Below are 23,606 nucleotides of genomic sequence, written 5' to 3' on the forward strand. Positions count from 1 at the left end.
TATTTAAAAAAAAAAACAACTTCCTGACCTATTTTGGGGGATAGTTAGAAGCCCTATCAACTACCTTAAGCCATTGTGATATTAGAAATGATACTTTCACATAAAATTCCATTTTTATTTCTTAATCAATTATTTTAGGCTGTGTACATGATGCCAACAGAGGGTGATGATTCATCCAAAAGCGTCCCCTTAGCGTTACAAAGAGTGTTCTACGAGTTACAGCACAGCGATAAACCTGTAGGAACAAAAAAGCTAACGAAGTCCTTCGGGTATGTATCCGAGATCTGCCTTTCCCTTCTTCCTTCTGCAAGGAAGAATAATGAGCGCCTAGTGAGAGAATCGAGAGCAGAGTGTAGGCATTCAGGTCCGCCCGAGTGTTTTTATCACTGTATTTGGTTTGTCCTTTTTGGACATAAAGGCTCTGTTTTAGAATTTTGCTTGAGACCTAATTTACCACATCACGATGTCCTCTCACACACAGCAAGGTGCAGAGCAGGACGAAGCTGTGGTGTCCTGATCAAATCAGTGTGTCTTTTCATCAGGGCCCCCCAAAATCACCTCCTCAAAGAATGAATTTAAGAATAATGGCCGATTATGCAGTTTACTTTTTGAAGTCTGAGTTGCTTAATATGCTCGTATTTGAAATTTGGAAGTTTAAACACAAACGTTCCTTTTCTCTTTCCAAGGTGGGAAACTTTAGATAGCTTCATGCAGCACGACGTTCAAGAGCTGTGTCGAGTGGTAAGTTCTGCGCCGTAATCGTACACTCCTGAACATTGACTGCTGTCGGAAGTGGTAACCACGTCCGAGCGCAGACCTGCTTCATGCCAGTGCGGCTCAGACGCACATCCTTGTGTGGGACAGAACCAGGCCAGGAAGGAGAGGCAGCATGTGGCTCATTTTCGAGCCAGAAAGAATGGAAACAAAATTGCTGTTAGGGCAGTGTGAAGGGAAGCTTGGATTTCCGTAGCAGTAGGTAGTGTGGTTGGAATTTGTTAAATTTGTAACATCTGCCTGAGTTTCTGATCCGGGAACCTGCAGATCGGCTTAAGTAGCTGTCCTGATCACCCTGCTTCGCTGTTCGAATCGTGACTTCTTGTTACTCTGGAGTGTCCAGACTCCTCCTCGGCACAGAAGTTCTAATTGAAGCAGCCCTCTGTGCGGGTGATTCTCCCCAAAACCATCTTTAGTCACTAGCAAATTCCCGTCCTTCCAGTTGTGACCAGAGACACACAGACACACGCGCACACACACACACACACACACACACACACACAGACACACACAACATGAAATGGTTATTCAAGGTGATTGGCTGGGCAAGGTGTGTTTTCTTTTTTGCAGCACTAGCTGGATTGAATCCAGTTCATTAAATATCCATGGACAAACCAGTCAATCCTGTTGACAGGCTCAACCTCATTAATCTCTTGGTGTGGACCAATACGAGTTAAGTTTAGTGCTCAATTTACATGCTTTTCCACGGAGGTAAAATGAATATAAAAAATGCTTCTAAAGGCACTACAGATTACTAATTCATTCCAAAGGCTGTATAGAGGTTAATCTCAACTGTTGCATGTAGATATTTTTGTAAATGTCCAAACAAAGAAGACGACTGTATGTTTTCATAATTGCATGCTAAAGGTCATAATATTTATAGTTTAGAACTTCTTTGACATTGAAATTTCTTAGTCAAGTTTCAAATTAGTGTATGTTAATTGAGCATAACATTTTCTTAAAGTCAAAACTTTCTCTTCCAGTTGCTTGATAATGTGGAGAATAAGATGAAAGGCACGTGTGTGGAAGGCACCATACCTAAATTATTCAGAGGCAAAATGGTGGTATGTGGTTACCAGCTTTCAGCAATGATTTTAAACAATTTAAGAATGCTAGTATTTTGACAATTAATACTGAAGCCATCTTATTTTCCTTATTTGTAGTCCTATATCCAGTGTAAAGAAGTAGACTACCGATCCGATAGAAGAGAAGATTATTATGATATCCAGCTAAGTATAAAAGGAAAGAAAAACAGTAAGTCCTGTGTACCTTTTGCTAATTTCTGTTGTGCTTTAATGCTTCATTTACCCAAGTGGTTTTCCTTGAAATACTGCACAGAGAACATTGCCCGAGTGACAAGTGTGCAGCTCACCGACCGCACACAGGCTTGGTCCCCCATACGGGTCAGGCACCACAGCATTCGCAGCACAGACATTGGCCCTTCCCGACCACGACCTCCCTTCTCAAGGGAAACCACTGTTTGGGCTTTTAACCTCCCTTCCCTGGTTATTTTTGCGTGTTCGAAATATCTATAGAGATGGGATCGTGTAGGTTACAGCCTCTGCTGTGCATTTTTCTTCTGCTTCGCATCGTATCGGTGAGGAGGGGGTAGTATGATCGTTCAGTATCATAGCTGCTTTATAGTATTCCACATGGGGGTAAGCCACAGGTGTTTCAAAACCATTCTTTCCTTGAGGTTTGGGTTTTCGACGTGGGGCTGTTGGGCCTAAGGCTCCTTGACTGGTCTCGTGCCCGGCTCTGGTGCATGTGTTTGTGTTCATGGTGAGCGGAATTGTTGGCTCCGAGGGTATGTGTACATTCAGTGGGTGAAGCCAGCAAATTTCTCAACTCACTTTCTCAATTCTGGTCCCACCAGCAGCGTGTGAGAGCTGCCATTGCTCCACACAGCAGACCTGTCAGCCGTCAGACGAACATTTGGGTGGGAATATGGTGCCATCTCGGTTTTAATGTCCATTTCCCTGGAGGTCAGCGATGTTGTCACCTTTCCAAATGCTTACTGGCAATTTGGATATCTTCTTGAACATCAGGAATGTGTTTAATAGTGACTTAATGTTGTCGAGCAGTTCTGTCACCTGTGATTTACGGATCTGTGTCTGTGGATTTACTTTTCATAATGGGCTCTGTGTTCCAGCTTCTTTGCGTGTCTGGGCATCTTGTCGGATGCCTGCCGTGGTGATCATTATATTGTTGGGTGCTGGATGTTCTTAACCTTTGCTGCGGGACACGTTGAAGTGACTTGGACATAGTGTGGTCCTTTGGAGGTTCATTTTCATGCTCTGTCAGGTGGGAGCTCAGCAGTGTTCAGGTAGGGCTACTTGGGCCCACGGCTGAGGCAGCACCGTTCTGAGCCTTCTGCCTGGAGCTTCATGTGTGAGGGGGCTTTTCACCGCAGCTGGAGAGAGCAGAGACTGTTGGCAGGCCGGCGTGAGCTCTGGGCACTGCTCCCCCATCCTTTGGGCGGTTCTTTCCCTGGGCCCCGGATAGTATCTCCCTCTGCTTGCTGATCAGCGCCCCGCAGAGGCCCCGGGAGAGCCCTCCGCAAACCACCGCCGTGTTCTTTGTGGGCGGTTGTCTTCTCCTGGGCGCTCTGTGCTACGGAGTCCAGCGGCCTCGTGCCCTCTGTCTCTTAGGGAGACACTGGGTCCTGTTTGGGTTTCTCTTCCACACGGTGACCTGGGACAGGTGAAGGGCCCTTTCCAGATCCCGGTCCTGTACCAACCATCGTCCAGGGTGTGACCTTGTTCGGCACAGGACGGTGAGTCTGGTGCTTGTCAGTCTGGCAGGTGCAGGGCAGGAGTGCTTCTGCATGTGCTCTGGATGCTCGCCTGGCGGCCTCCGTGGGGCTTGCCTCTGTTCACTCCTGTTGAACGACATTTCAGAATCTGAGTGAAGTCAGCCTATCATACTCTGCTTTTTGTGTTAAGAACACCTGCCCTGAAGTCATAAGCTGTTCTCTTATCTATTATTGTTTTATCTTTCTATTTATCCGTAATCTACCCAGAATGGTTTTTCACAGGTGGTAGGATGTCAGGACTGATGCCTCGGCATGTGGGTCTCTCGTGCACCGTCACATTGTCCCCTTGCCGTGCACCTTTGTCAGTGGTCAGACATTCCTATCCGTGTGGCTAAAGCCTCTGTCTTCTGGTCTGCTCGTTGTCCTTGGGCGAGTTCTCCGTCTTCCCCCATGACCCAGCTTCATTGTGGTTGAATTGACAAAATTGTAAGCTATTCACAGCGAGCATTGTGGTTGTGCTGGACACATGGTGAAAGGAGCATTCCATCCCGGTGAGCACGTCTGTCCCTGCACGTCGTCCTCTGTGTGTGCGCGTCAGAGCGTTTCGGTTCTGCTCGTAGCGGCAGGAGGTTCCCGGCTCAGTCCCTGTGTTCGGTGTTAGGTCCTTAGTCCCGATTCATCTCATTCATGTCCCAGTCTGTCCCTCTCGTCCCCATGGTCCCACTCTCTACCTGCACTGCCTTAATTGTAGCTTTATGATAAGTGTTTGGGTCAAAATGTGTACTTTAATGTTACTTGATTTTGTTAAAGTGAGCAAAACATTTGACTTCATGTGAACACTTGTAACACCCTTAGGAAACCACATCTGTGTTCTTAGAGGTTCAGGGCTTCTGTGGTGCAGTGGTGGGGTCGCGGCAGGTGTGGCGGGTCTCGGGCAGGGGCCGCCGTTCCTTCTGCTCTCCTCCCTGGTGTGCTGAAGTGTGGCGGGACGGCCACGTTACCATCAAAGCTTTAGTGAAATGATCAGCTGACTTTCTTCTCTTTCTCTCTTTCAAGTATTTGAATCATTTGTGGATTACGTGGCTGTGGAACAACTAGATGGTGACAATAAATATGACGCCGGGGAGCACGGCTTGCAGGTAACATGGGAGCTCTGTGGCGGGAGGTTGACAGGCAGTGTCTCGGGTAGATCCGTCACCCTGCACACGGGAAGACCCCGTCCCGCTGTTGGGAGGCGTTTTCCCCATGGCATCTGTGACCCTGCTCCTTGCCTCGCTGGTTTGTGCTGGGAGCTTTGCCTCAGCTTCTGGTTCAGTAGACGTTCTTACTTCTCAGACGTTTGGCTCGTGATGGTTTGCACTTGGGCATGTATGTGTGATGGAGTTTTCTAAAGGATTGTGACTTGTAGAGTGAGGAGTGTGTTTTCTCTTGCTTGTTCTGTGACTACGTGGTGTCCCTGAGTGTTCTCCACAAAGCCCCACGGGGACTCTAAGCTTCTGGCAGAGCAGCGAGAGTCATGGACAAGTGACGGGTCAGTCTGTGGTCGGGCGGAGAGACGCGGACTGTGGCGTGGGCCTGGCTGCCGGTCAGCTGGATCTGGGCGGGTCAGCAGCACCCTCATGAGTGCGGCCGCCCAGAGTCCGTGTTGGACTCAACCTGGACACATGGCTCAGCCGGTTTATGATTTCCCACACCATCCTGTGTTTACCAAGCTGGCTAACTTAGAATTCATGGTGCTGGGGTCCCCCTTTTGGGGCGGGTCGCAGATCTGCTCTTCTGCTTGGTCAGGCTGCTCAGGATGCTGCGTTGTGGATCAGAAAGTCACTTTGCAAACATGTGAGTAGATGTGCTTAGGAAACACTTCCATCAACTTAAAAGAATTGCTCTTATCCACACTGGATAGTTGGGGGTTTGTGTGAGCAGTACGGATTTTAGAACCCTAGCCTCAGTGGATCGCGGTAGAGAACCTATTCTTTTATTGTTCTTTGAAGTTGTATGGAGACCGTGCCGCTCCTTTGTGTGGCAGGTCCCTTGCGTTTTCATTTTTCTTTCTAGAGATCCTTTGTCCTTTTAAGCACGCTAATGCGACAGAGAGAGCCTTGTCTGTGGCTTGTGACACAGTTTCTCGGCTGGACGTCCCCAGCCCCAGAAGGAAGGTCTGAATTGGAAGCCGAGCTGTGATGAGAGCCCGGTAGTGGTGGGGTTGGGCAGAGACTTATTTTCGTGGGGAAACCAGAGTTGCCTGAGGTGGGGCCGGGGCTGTGGGAGCTGTGGAGTCGGCCCCTCCAGAGGAGGCCTTGTTGAGAAGTGGGGCGCGGCCCGCTGCACAGAGGCCGCGTTGCTGGTGTGAGGGTCTTGCTGCTCCTGAGTGAGGACAGTCTTCCGAAGTGGGTTGGACGGTAAGTGCTGAGTGCGTGCTCTGCGTCCTGTGCTCTGAAGTGAGCGTGCTGAACGTCCGGGGGCAGGGAGCCGCTGACAGTGGTCGTCCTGCCCGGACCAGTGAGCAGCCGCACGTGTTCCGGCCGGGTGTCTGCCAGCACGCCCCCCTCACGTCACTGCATTCCTGGGCTTCTGCTTTTCCGGTGCAGGATTTTCTGTGTTTTTCCATATTTCCCATAGTGTTTAATGACTGTGTAACACAGCAGCAAGCGATTAAGCCCTGATCGACTTAGCTGCTCCCGTTGTCGGGCATCAGAATGTAATCCAGAGTAAACTGCTCACACGCAGCTATTGCAGCAAACCTGAGAAAGATCGAAGCAGAACATTTTACTTTATTTTTTAATTGAAGTGTCCTTGACGTGCAGGATTATATTGCTTCAGTTGTGCAGCGTAGTGATGTCATGTCACAGACATCATGAAATGCTCACCGTAGAGTTCACACAGTGGTGCTGACTCTGTCCCTACCATGCAGTTTGTATCTGTGACCTGTTTTGTAACTGGAAGTTTATATCGCTTGATCCCCCTCACCTGTTCCTCCCCTCCCCACCCCCTGCCCTCTGACGACCACCAGTTTGTTCTCTGAGCCTGGTTCTTCTCTCTCTCTTTCTGTGTGTGTGTGTGTGTGTGTGTGTGTGTAAGATTTTATTTATTTATCTGAGAGAGAGGGGTGTGGAGAACGTGGGAGCTGGGAGAGAGGGAGAGGGAATCTCAAGCAGACTCCACATTGAGTGCGGAGCCCAGCACGACCCTGAGATCGTGACCTGAGTGAAACCAAGAGTTGGACGCTTAACTGACTGAGCCACCCAGGCACCCCTCACATAAGCCTGTTTCTTAAACATTTTAAAAGCACGCCACTTGGATACCTAAACCCCTTCCTCTCCCACCAAATCTCTCCAACCGATGTTGCTGTCCTTGCTTCAAGGACTAAGTAGGGCTGAACTAAACTTGCATTTCTTTTTCAATGTTCAGGAAGCAGAGAAAGGTGTGAAATTCCTAACTTTGCCACCAGTGTTACATCTACAGCTGATGAGATTTATGTATGACCCTCAGACGGACCAAAATATCAAGATCAATGATAGGTAATCTCTAGTGGGATGTGAAAGTCGCCTGATTTCAGGGGTCAGTCTCGGTGTTCTGTTTAGTCCTTTTCAGTGCATCTCTGATGTATTTAGGTCTCTGTCCTGCGTCGGTGTCCCAAGAACAACGGTTTTAAAGGGATAATTTCCCTTAAGAGATCTCAGAGGCTGCTCCTCCCATCTCTCCCTCTTAGGGAGTCCAGCCCTCTCCACACTATGGCAGATGGAGGTCCCTGAGGGGAGGGGGTTTTCTGCTCCACTCGTTTTGCACTCACCAGAATGCCACTGTTAACCTCAGGAGTGGAATTTGATATTGCTGTATTTGTTTAAATAGGGTCCTCCAATATTTTGTAATCTCTTAGTTGGTATCCTAGAATGTGTTGGAATTTTCAGGAAGATGAAATAGACATGTGTGTGTGCCTTATTCCAGGTGTTTTCCCCATTCTTAAAATGCCAGATAAAAACAATGATAGTAAATACTGCTTTACCTGGTTTAGAATAAGAGAAGTTTTGTACTGGTTAGTTTGGGCACAGGATAGAGGTTGGTTAGTCACGCATCAAACTTGAGGGAGAATGGGCCCCATCAAGTTATTTGCCCCCCGCCGGGTCTTCGCTCTTTCATTCTTGCCCATCACTGTGGAATCTATAAGAAACCGTCTCCACCAGACCTCACAGACTGGCATCCTGCAGACTAGGACTAAGGCCGGTGTGCTGACGTGTTTTGTTGGGTCCTCACCTTGCTTTTGTTTCTGTTTCTATTGGTATTAGTTGCCAACATTAAAAAAAAAGCATGAGATTTTGCATAAAAGCCCAGATTTCTGGCATTCTTCAGGAACTCTGAACATTGGGCAGCGCAGCCAGATTGGCTGAGGGCGGCACTGGGCTGGCACTGGGGCTGCTGGCCCTTCAGACTCCATGTGCTCGCTCGCCTCCAAGTCCTTGCCAACCCGCCTCTCAGGGATCTCCTCCTGATTAACTTCGACCCTGTTGTTAAAATGTGTATGAACCCCAGTCATTAAAAACAAATCAAGTTCAGTATGTCTTTAGAAATCTCGGGGTATAGGGGATCCTTTCTAACGTGTCTTCCCTGTTCAGATCTGATTTTCCATGTTTCTCAAACCTGAAGTATGTGCTTGGTGGTCTAAATCCTGGACAGCCCGAATTACTTGTTAATAACATTTGGAATTATCCACATCCTAGAAAAGCCATGGTGTATATTTATCACAAGACTGGCTGTTGTGTAATATCCTCAATTTAAAATTCTGTCAGGCATCTCAGTGCATTTAGAGGCATTTTACTCCTACCTAGCTTCAAGTTTTTTTACTGATGTCTGAATAATTAACTTGTTCTAATGAATGGGCGCTGCCTCAGAAGAGTTCATGGGGCCTCCCAAGTCACATTGATACTTCCCTTTCCAAATAAAGATGAGACAATAAATTAGAACGTCTAGAAATAAAGCCTATAGGTGAACTACTTCACGTGTGAATGAAACCTGGATTTCTTTAAAAATGTTTTTTAATAGGTTTGAATTCCCAGAACAGTTACCACTCGATGAATTTTTGCAAAAAACAGATCCTAAGGACCCTGCAAATTATATTCTTCATGCAGTCCTGGTTCACAGTGGAGATAATCATGGTGGACATTATGTGGTTTATCTAAACCCCAAAGGGGATGGCAAAGTAAGTGCTGGGCAGGGGGTGGAGTTGAATGTGATGGTGTGTAGGGTTTCGCCTTTGCCCGTTCCCGCCCCATGGCCTGGATAGCGAAGGATTCCACCCTGGGCTCTGATTGCTCTGTGTACTCTCACACACTCATTGCTGATACTTTAAAGGTGAATAGTATATTAGGGATTATACTTTATGTAGGCCTCTATTAGTATCGATCTTTGGTCCTTTATCCATTTGTGTGTAAAGGGAGGCACGTGTTTTCCACTTACGAATACCAGCAGAGTCCTTGTCCTCCAAGGCCCGGGCAGGCGGGCAGGGCAGTGTCGCTCACACGTCATTCTGCATGCTGCTTGTCCACGCTCGCTGACGCTCCGTCTTCCTCTGATTTGCATGGATCTGTTCTCCTAGACTTCCCAGGGGACCAGGGTCTCCTTGGGGTCTGTGTCCAGGACCATAGAGCCAGTGAGGAACAGAGCAGAGGCCGAGCCTGCCTTGCTCGAGCTGGGGAGAGTTGGTAGAGGGACCCACACAGCCCCAGACCACAATGAACCTTCCACTGTAAGATATAGTACCACTGAAAGTGACCCCGTCAATCCACAATGAAGACGTGGGGAGAAAAGTACCATGTACAGCTGTGTGGACTTTTTTTAAGTTAGGCCCTCACTTGCTGGGATAATATGTCATGAGATAGGATGAAGTGCCCCCATTTAATAACTACACCATAGTTTTACTAGCAGAGTAGGTGTGCTCTGGATGATTTTCTCAGATCTGTAAAGAGTTGTACCGTGGGCTGTTGGAGTGTAAGACAGAATTGCCAGCAGACCCACCTTCACGGTCCCCCTGAATGCGGACCGGGGTCGGCGGGGGGGCAGGGAGCTTGGCGAGAGGCAGTGCCCGGTTCGGCACATCCTCACAGCACTTGTCAAAGGAAAACACCGCCTCTTACTCCATGTGCTGCTCAAAGCGCTTTCTCTCTCCTGCGTCTCCTTGATCTCCTTGCCAGTGGTGTAAGTTCGACGACGATGTGGTGTCCAGGTGTACGAAGGAGGAGGCCATCGAGCACAACTACGGGGGCCACGACGACGACCTGTCCGTGCGGCACTGCACCAATGCGTACATGCTGGTGTACATCAGGGAGTCCAAGCTCAGTGAGTAGCGCCGCTCGCCCGGCTCCGCGCGCGGCCTCAGGCCAGCTGGACGGGGCGTGTGGGTTCCGACGTGGGCTCTCAGTCCCCGCTGATCTCACTCGAATGAGACTGCTGTGCTGGCGACGACATGGCACCGGGGCCTTCTGCGGAGGGGAGCGCAGAACCCGCACACAGGTGAGCAGAGGCGCGTTTGTCGTGCAGGTGAGGTTTTACAAGCGGTCACCGACCACGACATCCCTCAGCAGTTGGTAGAGCGACTCCAGGAGGAGAAGAGGATCGAGGCCCAGAAGCGGAAGGAGCGGCAGGAAGCCCACCTCTACATGCAAGTGCAGGTCAGCCTTGCTTCCGTGGCGTCCCTGCCCTGTGGCGGGGGCTGCTCCTTGAGCGTGTGTGACGGAGGGAAGCTTGGGCTGATGCCACAGGGCTCAGGCCCGTGGACAGAGCTGCACGCGCTCAGCGTGAGGATGAGCAGCGCAGAGGGGTCGCAGGGGTGAGGGCCTCCGGGGGGAGCACGGGAGGGCGAGTGCCCGGTGGGAGGTGGCGCTCCAGGCCACGGAGAAGTGTCACCAGTGATGGGGAAGGAAGGAGAGCTGGACGAGGAGGCGAACTTCCAGAAGCTTTGGGTTCGTGGTTCGGTTGCGGTATTGGGAAGCGGGTGTTGCTTTCAGCAGGTTGGTTGCCCGGGAAGAGGCACTAGCTCTGAGCGTCGTCCCGAGGCCGCCACGTCCCGGGCTTCCAGCTCGCGCCGCGGGGAGGGGCCTGGCCGTGTGGAGGTGCGGGCGTTCGTAGTTCGGACTGAACACCTCATTCCGTCCTTTGCCATCTTGATACTTTTCTCCTTGGGTCTCTCGAAGAAGGTTCATGGAAGCAAGAGACTAGCTCTTCTTAGCACGTTCCTCTTGAAACTTTGTCCTGCTTGGGGTGGCCTCATGGCATTCGTGCGTCCGTTGGAGACTCTGTTGTGTCTTCTTGTGTGTTTTCAGATAGTTGCAGAGGACCAGTTTTGTGGCCACCAAGGAAATGATATGTACGATGAAGAAAAAGTGAAATACACTGTGTTCAAAGTATTGAAAAACTCCTCACTGGCTGAATTTGTCCAGAACCTCTCTCAGACCATGGTGAGTGCCGGCCGCTCTGGGGCTGGTTGTTCTGATGTCCAGGTTCTGCCTCCTTTCCTCACTCGCTGTATGAGCTGGGATCGGGCATTCAAGCCCTGGCGAGCTGGGAACCCTGAAGGGGGGGGGTCTCTCTTGTCCACCCCATCAGGGAAAGCTCTGTCATTTTGTTTCTTCTAATCTAGAATCATCACATGAATTAAAATATGAGCTGATTTTGTTTTAATTTATTTAGTTTTAATTTTTTTCAGGGATTTCCACAAGATCAAATTCGATTATGGCCCATGCAGGCGAGGAGCAACGGAACCAAGCGGCCAGCGATGTTGGATAACGAGGCAGATGGCAACAAGACGGTGAGGGCCCCGCAAGGGTGGTGGGGGCGCTCGCCCTGGCCAGAGTGTGTGGGGGGGGGGGCGCCGGGTGCCGCTGTGGCCTGCCTGCCTCTGGTCCAGTGACTCGCGGTCGGCCGTGGTCTTCACTCTCACTTGGCCCTTGAAATACTCTAACACCAGCATCTCTTTTGGAAATAGATGATTGAGCTGAGTGATAATGAAAACCCATGGACGATATTCCTGGAAACCGTCGATCCGGAGCTGGCTGCCAGTGGGGCCACGTTACCCAAGTTTGACAAAGATCGTAAGTGCCCCCAGAGCAGGAGAGCCGGGTCCCTGGACCAGCGTCTAGACACACGGGGTTAGGCATGCTTCCCTTCCAAGAAGTCCTGTTCTAAAGATGCCCCCAAGCCCCTTCCTGTGTTCAGGCTTCTTGGCGCAGCCCGGTGTGCCTGACTGGCTGCCGGTGGCGAGCACGCAGTGGCTGTGCTGAGCCCTCGTGCCCCTGCCGAGGGCTGGGCAGTAAGTATTTCACACTTGGGGGTTGTTGCAGCCTCTGCCGCCAGAAAGTGGGTGCAGAGGACGCGTCGACAAACAGGTTGGCTGTGTTCCTGCACAACTTTGTTTGACACAACAGGAGGGTCAGAGTGTGCTGATGCTCTCTTTAAAATGGTCAGTTGTTATTTCTGTCAAGGCACAGCATTTTCTCCTAGCAACGCTCAGCTAGCCATCAGTACCTGGCCTTGAAAATAAGATGCCTCCTAAGTTCACTGCCCTGGGTCCCGGATTACTGTTTCCCAGGGTCTGATGTGTGACTGTCTTAGGGTCAGTCAGCTTTTTGATTAACCTCAGGTGACACGGTAGCTTTTGGGTGCCAAAAGCTGTCGTTTTGGTTGCCTCCTATTAATATTTTTAGAACATTGTCCCAAGTGTTAAGATCCTAACAGAACCTGTTTATTAACCTTGTAGATGATGTCATGCTGTTTTTGAAGATGTATGACCCCAAAACACGGAGCTTGAATTACTGTGGGCACATCTATACACCAATATCCTGTAAAATACGTAAGTCCCTACTGCCTTCACCCTTGGAGTTGGTTTTGCTAAAGTCTTGGTCCATTATAGCTCAGGGTTCTTTGTTTTTCTCGAATGCAGGTGACTTGCTCCCGGTTATGTGTGACAGAGCAGGATTTATCCAAGATACTAGCCTTATCCTCTATGAGGTTTGGATGGCTTGTTTTTCTGTAATCAGTGTATCGTTTGTGGTTTGGGGAGGGCTTCTCTTGTTTGTTTTGCTAGCCCTGACTTCATTGTTGTGTGAAGTCTGCAGCTAAGTGGTGGGGGCCCAGGGTGGTGTTGAGTTGAGGATCACGTTTGTTGATGTCTCATTTTTCCTCACTCGGGCTCAGTGATCATTACGTCTTTGTGGATAGTAATGTTCCCATTAGCATTCTCCCTTACAGAAATGCAGGGCAGAGAGAACAGAACTCTCGGGGAGAACACCTGCAGCGTCTGGCTGTATTAAACGTTAGACAGACGTTCACCTATAACCATTCATCTCTCTTACTGTAGGAAGTTAAACCGAATTTAACAGAGAGAATTCAGGACTACGACGTGTCTCTTGATAAAGCCCTCGATGAACTAATGGACGGTGACATTATAGTCTTCCAGAAGTAAGTACTTCTTGAAGGACTGTATCACTTAGTATTAATAGCAAGTTTTCCCATAAGCCCCAGAAGCAGGAAACAAAACTGTGTCAAGACCCTGAGTTAGATTTTGTTTGAAGTAGCTGAGAATGTGGACAGAAGTCGGCCTCTCTTTGGGGATTGTGGGCAGTGAACCTTTTCTCATGTAACGAACGGTCGCATTTCCTAAGCATCAGTGATGAGCACGGTGGCTCTTAGCAGGGTGGCAGAAGTCCTTACAACAACGCGATGCTTTTCCTGCCTGGCAGCATGAGGTTCCCCGGTGCACACCTGCATAGGGACCTCGTTTAAATCCGTGTGACCATCAGACCGGCAGGTCTGCGGTCTTCCACGCTTCGTCTGCAAGCGGCCTTGCCGGGCTCTGGAAGCAGCCATCTGGCTGTGGCGGTCTTGAGCGCCAGTTATGGGAAGCCCCCGAGAGTAGGGCTTGGCAGACTTCTGTTCGGAGGGCCAGGCTTGGCGACTGCTTAGCCCTTAAGGCAGGAAAGTGGTCGCCTGCCAACTCCGGGTCAGAGAGTAGCCTCTGCCGGGAGGCACGTCCTCCTGAGTCCTGCCCTGGGCAGAAAACAGGAGCACATGGGGGGTGTGTGTGTGTGTGTGTGTGTGTGTGTGTGTGTATCAGGGCTGCAGGCAGTTCGCACTAGCACCGCGTGAGGCTCACAGCACACCGTCTGCGTGTGGTTGCCTTTCTTTCCTGGCCTGGCTGACACGGTAGCTGGGACAGACTCCTAGCATCCAGAATGTTAGTCGGTACTTCTGTGCACACCTGTCTGTGTCCTTGTGGTTTGAGAGGCAATACCTTGATTGACTGATTGATTGATTGAACCAATACCCCTGGCCTGGACTTTGATTCAGTCTGCAATCTGTTTGTTTTCCCCCACTAGGGATGACCCTGAAAATGATAACAGTGAATTACCCACTGCAAAAGAATATTTCCGAGATCTCTACCACCGTGTTGATGTCATTTTCTGTGATAAAACAATCCCGAATGATCCTGGATTTGTGGTTACATTATCAAACCGAATGAATTATTTTCAGGTATTTGATAAATGCTCTTTCCCCTTCAGGTTCTATACCAGAAAGACCAGGTTCTTTTTTAAAAGGATGGGTTGCTGCAGAGGCTGATGGGGTTGGTTCTGGAGGAAGGGCGACGGCCCCATTGTCGGAGGTCGTTCTTGAGGGGATTGGTGCTGGCGCTGCCTCCCCGACCCCCACCCCACCCACCCCGGCATGATTTGGTTTCAGGGATGATAGTTTTTACAGCAGCTTTGCTTCAGTGACAACATGCCATCGGAAAATAAGCCTGTAACCTCACCATTAAAAGTGAGAAACCGTGGGGGCGCCTGGCTGGCTCAGTGGGGGGAGCGCACGGCTGGTGATCTCAGGGTTGTGAGTTGGGGCTCCACATTGTGTGTAGAGTTTGCTTAGATAAGTAAACTTTAAAAGGAAAGGTAGGGCGCCTGGCTGGCTCAGTCAGTCAGGCATCTGTCTCTTGATCTCAGCTCAGGTCTTAATCTTGGGGTCGTGGGCTCAGGCTGCTTAAAGCAAAAAACCCTTTAACATCTCGTTTCACCAACGTGCTGCCCCCGTGGGGGATCCACCGGGGAGTGCAGTTTATTGTCAGTAGGTGATCTTTAGGCCATGTAAATTCAGAGTGCGCGTTTCATATTTCTTTAAGAACATTGGGTGAATAGTTAATGGTACCGTTTACAAGCAAATTCCAGTTCACTCCCCAACGTGAGCCTTCTTTTCTGACTTTGGGTCCCTTCCGTCCTCCCAGGTTGCAAAGACAGTGGCCCAGAGGCTCAACACTGACCCCATGTTGCTCCAGTTTTTCAAGTCTCAAGGGTAAGGCGTGCCCCGGGCCCCTCGCTGTTTGGTCTGTACTGCATGCCGCCCGCAGTTGATCCAGACATGTGGACCTAATTCCAATAAGTAGTTGGCCGCGGAGCCTGACGTGCCACTGCTTAGTTTCTGATAGAGAGCCGTCGCCACGCACATCCTGACCACGCTGCTCCCAGCTGTCCAGTTGGCAGCCTCATCTAGAACCGGACTTAGTGTAGATATATCACCAACACTCTCCCGCACATCCAGCCGGGCCCTCCCCGGCCAGGCTTACCCCGGCCAGGCTCACGCGTGCTGTGTCCCTGCGGCCGAGAGCGCAGGTGGGACTGCCAGGGGGATTAGGGCTTGGGAAACAGGAGTATGGAGGAAAGCCCTGTGCCAGGCCCACATTTTGAATCTAGGCGTAAAGGTAGTGGTTTACTTTTATGCTCACTCACAGATACTTGTTTTAGGCAAGTAAGTCATTTGTTTATATGTTGTTTTCTTGTGCAGTTATAGGGACGGCCCAGGTAACCCTCTTAGACATAATTATGAAGGGACTTTAAGAGATCTCCTACAGTTCTTCAAGCCTAGACAACCTAAGAAACTTTACTATCAGCAGGTATGAGTCCAAATTCACGTAACTGTGGGTCCTAAGAAGAAGGCTTGGGTTTTGTGGAGACGTATCTAATAGTCTCTCTTTTCTCAATAGCTTAAGATGAAAATCACAGACTTTGAAAACAGACGAAGTTTTAAGTGTATTTGGTTAAACAGCCAGTTTAGGGAAGAGGTACGTGCTTTTTAATGATACAAATTTTTATGTCCATTTGTGTGTGTGTGTGTATCTTTCTAGCCCTTGAAAACTAAAACAACAAAAGAAAGGTTAGAGGCCCTCTGTCCCCCTCCTGCCACCACCGCTGCTTCTCCAACCATTTCTGCCTCTGTCCAGCCCCCTGGGCTAGAGCAGCGGGCCGGAGGGTGGGGTGGGTGCTGGTACCCCCTGCTAACGGAGGCTGTGCCCCGTCTGCTTGAGGCGGTGGTTCTGGAAAGTCTGTCCCTGCTTGGAGCCTAGTGTTTCTCCTTGTAGCTCTGGAGTTTTGAAGGAGAACGCACGCCATGTGCCGTAACCATGATCCTCTGGGTGCGATTGACAGGCCGGTATCCTCAAGTCCACCTGTGGTCGTTGTCTAGGCTGACATGTGCCCTGTGGTCATTTTGCTGAGACAGCAGGCTAGGAGATGGCCTTCTGTGGGGAGAGTTTCCTGAGAAGCTGCACTGTAGATGGCAACCTTTTGGCATGAAAGTGGCATTTCTTAAACTGCCCTGCAGGCCTGGGCTGGGGCCGGGGCCCTGGGTTTAGGTCAGTGGTCAGAGTTCACGCATCGGGGCCCTCGGGGTGGGGTCGTCCGTGATGTGGGAGCTGGAGACAACTGAACATCTCTTGCAGTTTTTTCCCTTCTTCCAGAAACGTGGGTGTGTTGGAGCTGAGACCCCTTACGTTTTCTTTCATCTTGTCATTTCCTAGGAAATAACACTATATCCCGATAAGCATGGGTGTGTCCGGGACCTGCTGGAAGAATGTAAGAAGGCTGTTGAGCTCGGGGAGAAGGCATCAGGGAAACTTAGGCAAGTATTTCCTGAAGTGGGAGGTGGCCTGGGGGCGGTGCTGGCCCTGGGCCCTGCAGCCGTGTTATCGGACCCGCGTGCGCAGAGTGGCAGACCGGCTCTCAGCCCGGCTTTTGTGACAGTTGATAAATATTTCACAATGGAGCCATATTTTCTTCCTTCCTTCCCTGTCTCCTGATTGTTACTAGGCTGTCGTAGAGATGAGATTCGGGTAGAAAAGTCACACACAGTAGAGAGAGGATTCTAACGGAGTATCAGCTGACACTGGGCAGAGCTGCTGTTGGTTGCATTTGAGAAATCCGGGCGCTGCTGATCCGTGTATGGATACTCTGGCCGGAGCCAGAAGCCCCTGCCCGTTTCAGAGAGGCGGGCGTTCTCATCCTGGTGCCCTGCCTTCCGCTCACAGGACAAAACAGGCCTTGGGGCTATTTGCTTCCTGGAGTGTTTGCTCTGTGATATTAATAAAAGAATGGGATCTTTATTCTCTAAAGAGTGCAGGAGAAAAACACTGCAAGTCCTGCCCAGTTGGGAACTATTGTGGGCACGATGGACACAGTTTCTGGAGACTTGGTGTCAGCTCCATCCCTGTGCCCAGATGGGGCCGCGTGGCCTCACAGCACAGGGGCCGCCAGCCGGGGTTCTTTGTGCTCCCCGGGGATGCCCTCCTTGGGCTTTTCTGCTCTGGGAAGAGGGAGAAAATAAGCAAATGTCGATAGCTTTATCATAAAGGATTTCTTTTTAGGAAGCTACTCCTCCGTCCTTCCCACACGAATTGATGTAGTTCACTCCCCCCTGTCTGTGCAGGCTGCTAGAAATTGTAAGCTACAAGATTATTGGCGTGCACCAAGAAGACGAGCTGTTAGAATGCTTATCTCCAGCGACGAGTAGAACGTTTCGAATAGAGGTAACCGGCCCTCGCTTGTGGGCTTCCGGGCCGGTGGGACGGCCACCCGCCTCCCTCCTCAGATATCACTGACTTGCGGGCACGGCCTGAGTGTTGTTTATGGTACCAGTAGAGGTGATCCCAGCAGTTAATTTTATTCTTACACATTTTGAGAAATTAATATTTGTGATAAAATTTACATGATGTACGTTTTCCTCTGTAAGCACTTCGTGCGTCTGGTTGTGCGGCGCGAGGCCTGCCGACAGCGTCGCACGGCCGTCCCCGCCGTCCATCATGCAGCGTGTCAGTCGGCTCTGCTGAAACGTTGCCCCCTTCATGCCCAGCTCCCCGCCTGCCCTCCCCGCCCCGCCCCTGCACCAGCGTCCTCCTTGCTCAGGGTTTCACTGTTGTAGGGTCCCCGTGTATGTGGGATCACAGACCGCTTGTCCCCAGGAGTGAACTCTAAATATGGGCCACCCAGCAAATCTGGTCAGATGCTGTGGCTCCCTGTTGATTTCGGAGCGGCTGACATTTCCACTTACTAGTCTCCAAAAGCCCAGGCGTTTCCTTTAAAAATGCAGATAACCTTCCAACTCCGAGCTCTTCTCATTCTAACAAGACCCACATGTGGCGTTGGGCAATGACGGGACCCGCTTGCCTTGTTGGAGCCGCAGGTCAGAAGCAGATGCGGCATTCGTCTGCACCGACCGTGTCACTCAGCTCTGTGTGTCTCCTCCTGTGTCCCCAGGAAATACCTTTGGACCAGGTGGACATAGACAAAGAGAACGAGATGCTCGTCACCGTGGCGCACTTCCACAAAGAGGTGTTCGGGACGTTCGGGATTCCGTTTCTGCTGAGGATACACCAGGTGAGGGTGTCCGGTAACCGGCCGAGTACCCGCCCTCTCATGGTGCTTTGGCATTCGCGCCATCGCATCTGGGCTCCTGCCCCGGGGGCCGATGATGAGCTTTGGTGGCGTCCACGCGGGCCATGAGGGGCCGCCACGGAAGGGCCCACGCGGATGAGTGTGCACACACGTGTCCTTTACCGTTCGTAGGGCGAGCATTTCAGAGAAGTCATGAAGCGGATTCAGAGTCTGCTAGACATCCAGGAAAAGGAGTTTGAGAAGGTAACGCACGTCTTGGGCACTTGGGAGGGATGTAGGGGCAGCAGCCCGAAATGTAGGCTCAGGAAGCAGCCGAGACTTTGGCCGGAGGTGAGCGTTTGCTCGTGCCCAGAGTTCACGGAGGAGGGGCCCTTGTGTCTTTCAGTTTAAATTTGCCATTGTGATGATGGGCCGACACCAGTACATAAACGAGGATGAGTATGAAGTGAACTTGAAAGACTTTGAGCCCCAGCCTGGTAAGCGCCCTCCCGTGGGCGGAGGAGCGGGCGGCCCGCCCCGGGTTCCACTGGCATCTGTGAAACTGGGAGGAACGGTGTGTGACCAGGGTGGAGATGTCAGTGGCTCTCTGACAGGGCGCACCGGGAAGCCGCTAGCACGTTCCGTGAGGGTGGGCAGTGCTTGGCTCCGAGTCCCAGCTTCCCCGGGAGCCACACCGTGGGTCGGCCGCCGGCCCTGGGCTTCCAGGACTTGCTCTCCGTCTGGTCTCAGCCGTGTCTCTCTCTCCACCAGGTAACATGTCTCATCCTCGGCCTTGGCTAGGGCTCGACCACTTCAACAAAGCCCCAAAGAGGAGTCGCTACACTTACCTGGAAAAGGCCATTAAAATCCATAACTGACTTCCTTATGCAGTGTGTGCAAGGCAGGGGGCCGTGCGTGGGTGTGTGCCCCTTTTTAACAGCCTAGAACTTTGGTACACGTGCACTCTATCCGAAGTCTTCAGCAAGAGGATTTGCTGCTGATGTTAATTTTATTTTGTTGAGGCTGTTCAGTTTGGCTTCTCTGTATCTATTGACTGCCCTTTTTGAGCAAAATGAAGGTGTTTTTATAAAGCTTGGATGCCAATGAGAGTTATTTTATGGTAACCACAGTGCAAGGCGACTGCCAGCATAACGGGGGAGAAGCGGTGAGGGCCGCGAGGCTCTGGCGCGAGGTCTCTGGTCTGTTCCTAGCCGGCGGAGGCCGCCTGGCTGCCTCCCTGGGGTCGCGGTCACCGGCCCCGCGGCTGGTCTCGCGTGGAGGCTCGTCTGACGTGTTCCCCTCACCTCTCCTTGCCATGACCTTTCGTGCATCTGTAAAGGCAACAGAGAAACTCACAACCTAATAAATAGTGCTCTTTCCTTCACTGCGTGTCCTGTCCCCCTTCCTCGGCCCTCCTCCCGCTGCCTGGGTCTCCGTGAACGTGTCTCACTCCGCCAGCCACCACCGTTCCGCGGCCCGCTCGCAACGTGGAGGCACCGAATACGAGTACGGGCCCGACAGGCGGCTCGGGGGCTTTTTATTCACTTGAAAACACTGGTCAGTAAATTAAGGTGTGCGCTGCTGCCTCTGGGCAAACCGAACGGTCTCAGCCGTTCCTACAAGCAGGTGAAGCCGTTATCGGTAGCGTTTCCTCGAGACGGAACAGACGGGACGAGAAAAGGAGAGCCTTTTAGCAAAAGAGGGCATGCTCACTAGGGGTCAGTAAGCTGTTGACTTTGTAAAAAAGTTAAAAAAAGGCCAGAGAAATGAAATTGTATATTTAATGACCGGACATGTACAAGCCGCCGCTGGGAGGAGCCGACTGTCGGGTGCGTCCAAGTGGCCCTCCCCGATGTTGGTATTCGTTGTGTGTGGTTTTCTTTCAGCCCCAGCCTTCGTTTCCTTTTATTTTCGAGCTAATGCCGGCTGCGTGTCTAGTTTCGAGTGCAGTAAAATAGAATCAGCAGATCACACTTATTTTTCATCCTTTTCCAGGATTTTTGTTTCTGTAGCAGCAATGTACGCCAACTCTCCCTGTATATTGCCTTTTTGCTGGAAAATGTTGTATGTTGAATAAAATTTTCTATAAAAACGATAATTCAGTGAGTGACGTGGAGGTTGAGGGAGGTCTGTGTTCCCCCTACTGGTCGTGTTCCTCACGGACGGTCCTGGTTTCCTGGGGGTTTTGGATTTTGCTTCTTCCTAGTTCGTTGAAGCTCAAGCAAGAGGTTTTCTAGGAGGAACCCGGGCACACAGGAGGTGGCTGGAAATATTACTGGAACAGTGGGAGGTGTAGCCCAGGGGCCGTCTGCGTGGCTTGCTGCCCAGACCCGCTGTCCCAGACCCCCCGGCGCAGGTTCCTGGGGGCCGGGCTGGTCTCTGCTTCGGAATGACTTTGTTTCCATGTTTCACGGCCCCGTGTGTGCCTTCGCCCCCCCAAGAGCTGCGTCCCGAGGCGTGTAGGCAGCACGTTGCAGGGGTGCCCTCCGAGCCTGAGCCCTCCTGCCATAGGAGGAAGAGGTGTGGGCAGGCCAGAGCGGGTCTTTCTGTGTGTGTTTGACTTTGGGCATTACACGGTCGATCTTCTGTCTTTGGTTTGGATGTGGGTCGGTTCTAGTCGGGTAGCTGGCAGTGTTCTCCTCGAAGTTACTAAGTGACTGTTTTTAACGAAAGACTGGCAGTGTGGACATGTTGCGCGTTCACGTCTCTGTTCCCTTTCAGCTGTGGGGTTGAGTGTCTTCATAAAACGTTTTTTGGGGCACGGGGTGAAACTGCCTTAGCTCAGTCTCAACCCCGAGTTCCCGTCTGTTGGCCGTCGGAGTCCCCAGGTGTCCCTTGGGAAGCATGATGTAACATGAATGTGACCTGCACGTGGGCGCCGTGGGTGGGGAAAAGCAGCCTCACTTTACAAATGAGGAGCATGTCGGTCTTGCCTTTTCCTGCCCCAGCAGTTCCCACGGGGGCAGCGGGGGCGTCTTTGGAACGTGTTGCTGGCCTTTCTCGGAGCTCCAAGGCCACAGTCTCGGGGACCACCACGAAGGGGCGCATGTTGCTACAGTGGTGAACAGCGGGGTCTATGTGTGTACCGCTGGGAAGTGAGGCTTGGGCGCAGACCAGAGCGCCAGGGTGAGGTGCCCCGACCCCAGGCCCGGGTTCTGTGCCTGACGGGGGACAGTGGAGTCTCACGACCGTGTCTTCCTAGCAGGCCTCAACCAGGGCTTTCCCGCCGGCCGTCTCTGTTTGCTTTGAGGCACATGGTGGAGGTGTACTTGGTGTTGGGGACAGAGACCCGTGAGGTCGTTGCCGAAGTGCCCGGTGCGGGGCAGACGCTGGCTGTGGGGCCTGCGCTCAGCTCTGCTGCTGAAATCTGGGGAGCAGCCACATGCCGTACGCCAAAAAAGTAAGCCTGGGTTCCAGGAGAACTTGATAAAACCGGACAAAAGTGGTCAGAGGTCACGGACCCCTGCGTGGAGGGGCCGACAGCCCGAGGAGGGGATGCCGTCGGCCCAGGTGCAAGCCTGCCTGAAAACGCCCCTGGTGCCGGGCCCTGCCCCTCACGGACACCACGGACGGCCGTTCCAGATGTGGTGCGAGAACCTTGTGCCCCACGGAGTCCTGTCGGGGCGCCGCAGCCTCTCCCTGCGTCTTGCCGTGTCCTCGTGGCCCAGAGCGCGAGCTGTGGCCAGTGTGCCCGCTGAATTCCTGAGTGCTGCCCAAGGGGCTGAGTGTGGATTTTTTTTTTTTAAAGATTTTATTTATTTATTTATCCGACAGAGATAGAGACAGCCAGCGAGAGAGGGTACACAAGCAGGGGGAGTGGGAGAGGAAGAAGCAGGCTCCTAGCGGAAGAGCCTGATGTGGGGCTCGATCCCAGAACGCTGGGATCACGCCCTGAGCCGAAGGCAGACGCTTAACCGCTGTGCCACCCAGGCGCCCCTGAGTGTGGATTTTTAACTTAAATTGCTTCAAGTGGCTAACCTCTACTAGGTTGGAAAAGGCCATTTTTTGGTGTTCTTTTTTTTTTTTTTTAAGATTTCATTTATTAGCACAAGTGGGGGGAGCGGCAGGGAGAGGGAGAAGCAGGCTCCCCGCTGAGCAGGGAGCCCGCCGTGGGGGCTCAATCCCAGGACCCAGACATCATGACCTGAGCTGAAGGCAGACATGTCACTGACTGAGCCACCCAGGCGCCCCTGGAAAAGGCCGTTCTAACCAGATTTTCCCTATGTTATGGGTTGTTCCAGCAGTTAGTTCACTTGGAGCCTCAACTTAAGACCTAAAACACTAGTAGGTTTGCTTGACCCTTTTCATGAAAGCAGAGTCTTCCAGGGCTTTCACTCACTGGATGGAAGCAAAGTTAAATAAAGACGAAGCGTCCCGAGGTCCCTTGCCTTACCACCGGGCACGGGCACGGGAACGGGAGCCTGTGCAGACTCGCCCTTCCCCACCTTTCTCTTTGAGGAAGCCTTTGAAGCCAGGCCCCTGGGGGATTTTCAGAGGGGTCAGAGCAAAACCGTAGGGAGGGTCCTGCCCTCCGAACCACCAATGGGTGGATTCCGGAGTGGGCATGCAGGTGTTTACAGCACCATCTGGCCAGACTTGATAGAGGCTCGAAGATGTGACAAAATGGGGGCGCCTGGGTGGCTCAGTCGGTTAAGCACCTGTCTTCGGCTCAGGTCATGATCTCCAGGTCCTGGGATCAAGCCCCACAGTGGGCTCTGCTCAGCGGGGAGTCTGCTGCTCCCCCTGGCTCTCTTATGCTTGCTCGCTCGCTCTCTCATAAATCAATCTTTAGAAGGAAAATGTGTTAAAATGTTGGAAGGGAAAAGTACACTCAGAGCTCCCTTGGCGCTTACCTAACCCCTTCCTCACCAGTGAAGAGCTGGTCCCTTCAGGCTCCTTTCTGCCGTCAGCCTCACAGCAGGCCGGCGGCAGAGACAGGTTCAGGGCCATGCCTGGCTGCTGCCCGGGGTGCATGCTTTCAACCCCCGGCCTGCGACCACAGGCCCTCTCTCCTGGCCTCTGCCCACACAGCACAGCCTGGCCTGGGTGCCCACAGCTACCCGAGGTGGCTTAGCTTCTTGAGCGCTCCTGGGAGTAGTTGGCCCCCCGGCTCGCTGGCTTCTTAGCTCACCTGCCCCTGGGCAGCAACACACTGTCCGGCCTGCATCTGTGATGCGGGGTGGGGCCCCTTCCCATCTCTGGGCTTTGGCCATGCTTGTGGGAGAGAGTAGCTAAGAAAACTGTCAGCTGTCCTTGTAACAGTCGTCACTGTGGAGCACGCTGTGATGCCTCTGGGCAGCCCAGAGTGACTGGTTGTGCAACCTGGCTGGGCTGTCGACCTGCCACTTCCCAGGTGCTCCCCAGCCGGCCATCTGGGGTGGAAGGAGCGGGGCTGTTCC

General features: G+C 51.9%; 1 protein-coding gene across 1 annotated transcript in view; it reads left to right on the plus strand.

Moving 5' to 3' along the window:
• USP7 (ubiquitin specific peptidase 7) overlaps positions 1 to 20,300 on the plus strand; it is a 62,390-nt gene extending 42,090 nt beyond the window's left edge. Inside the window, exons 7-31 of the mRNA XM_040635341.1 lie at positions 139 to 269; positions 687 to 741; positions 1,758 to 1,838; positions 1,938 to 2,028; positions 4,586 to 4,668; positions 6,938 to 7,047; positions 8,567 to 8,723; positions 9,715 to 9,859; positions 10,061 to 10,191; positions 10,843 to 10,977; positions 11,226 to 11,327; positions 11,505 to 11,610; positions 12,276 to 12,368; positions 12,459 to 12,526; positions 12,876 to 12,976; positions 13,894 to 14,047; positions 14,790 to 14,857; positions 15,347 to 15,455; positions 15,546 to 15,623; positions 16,359 to 16,459; positions 17,264 to 17,363; positions 18,091 to 18,210; positions 18,400 to 18,471; positions 18,614 to 18,704; positions 18,979 to 20,300. Coding sequence (XP_040491275.1) covers positions 139 to 269; positions 687 to 741; positions 1,758 to 1,838; positions 1,938 to 2,028; positions 4,586 to 4,668; positions 6,938 to 7,047; positions 8,567 to 8,723; positions 9,715 to 9,859; positions 10,061 to 10,191; positions 10,843 to 10,977; positions 11,226 to 11,327; positions 11,505 to 11,610; positions 12,276 to 12,368; positions 12,459 to 12,526; positions 12,876 to 12,976; positions 13,894 to 14,047; positions 14,790 to 14,857; positions 15,347 to 15,455; positions 15,546 to 15,623; positions 16,359 to 16,459; positions 17,264 to 17,363; positions 18,091 to 18,210; positions 18,400 to 18,471; positions 18,614 to 18,704; positions 18,979 to 19,085 — 2,589 coding nt within the window. The 3' untranslated portion in view covers positions 19,086 to 20,300. The remainder of the gene's footprint in view (positions 1 to 138; positions 270 to 686; positions 742 to 1,757; positions 1,839 to 1,937; positions 2,029 to 4,585; positions 4,669 to 6,937; positions 7,048 to 8,566; positions 8,724 to 9,714; positions 9,860 to 10,060; positions 10,192 to 10,842; positions 10,978 to 11,225; positions 11,328 to 11,504; positions 11,611 to 12,275; positions 12,369 to 12,458; positions 12,527 to 12,875; positions 12,977 to 13,893; positions 14,048 to 14,789; positions 14,858 to 15,346; positions 15,456 to 15,545; positions 15,624 to 16,358; positions 16,460 to 17,263; positions 17,364 to 18,090; positions 18,211 to 18,399; positions 18,472 to 18,613; positions 18,705 to 18,978) is intronic.
• The last annotated feature ends 3,306 nt before the right edge of the window (positions 20,301 to 23,606 follow it).

This window comes from Ursus maritimus, unplaced genomic scaffold, assembly GCF_017311325.1.
Source record: "Ursus maritimus isolate PB19 unplaced genomic scaffold, ASM1731132v1 scaffold_2, whole genome shotgun sequence".
Lineage (NCBI taxonomy): Eukaryota > Metazoa > Chordata > Mammalia > Carnivora > Ursidae > Ursus > Ursus maritimus.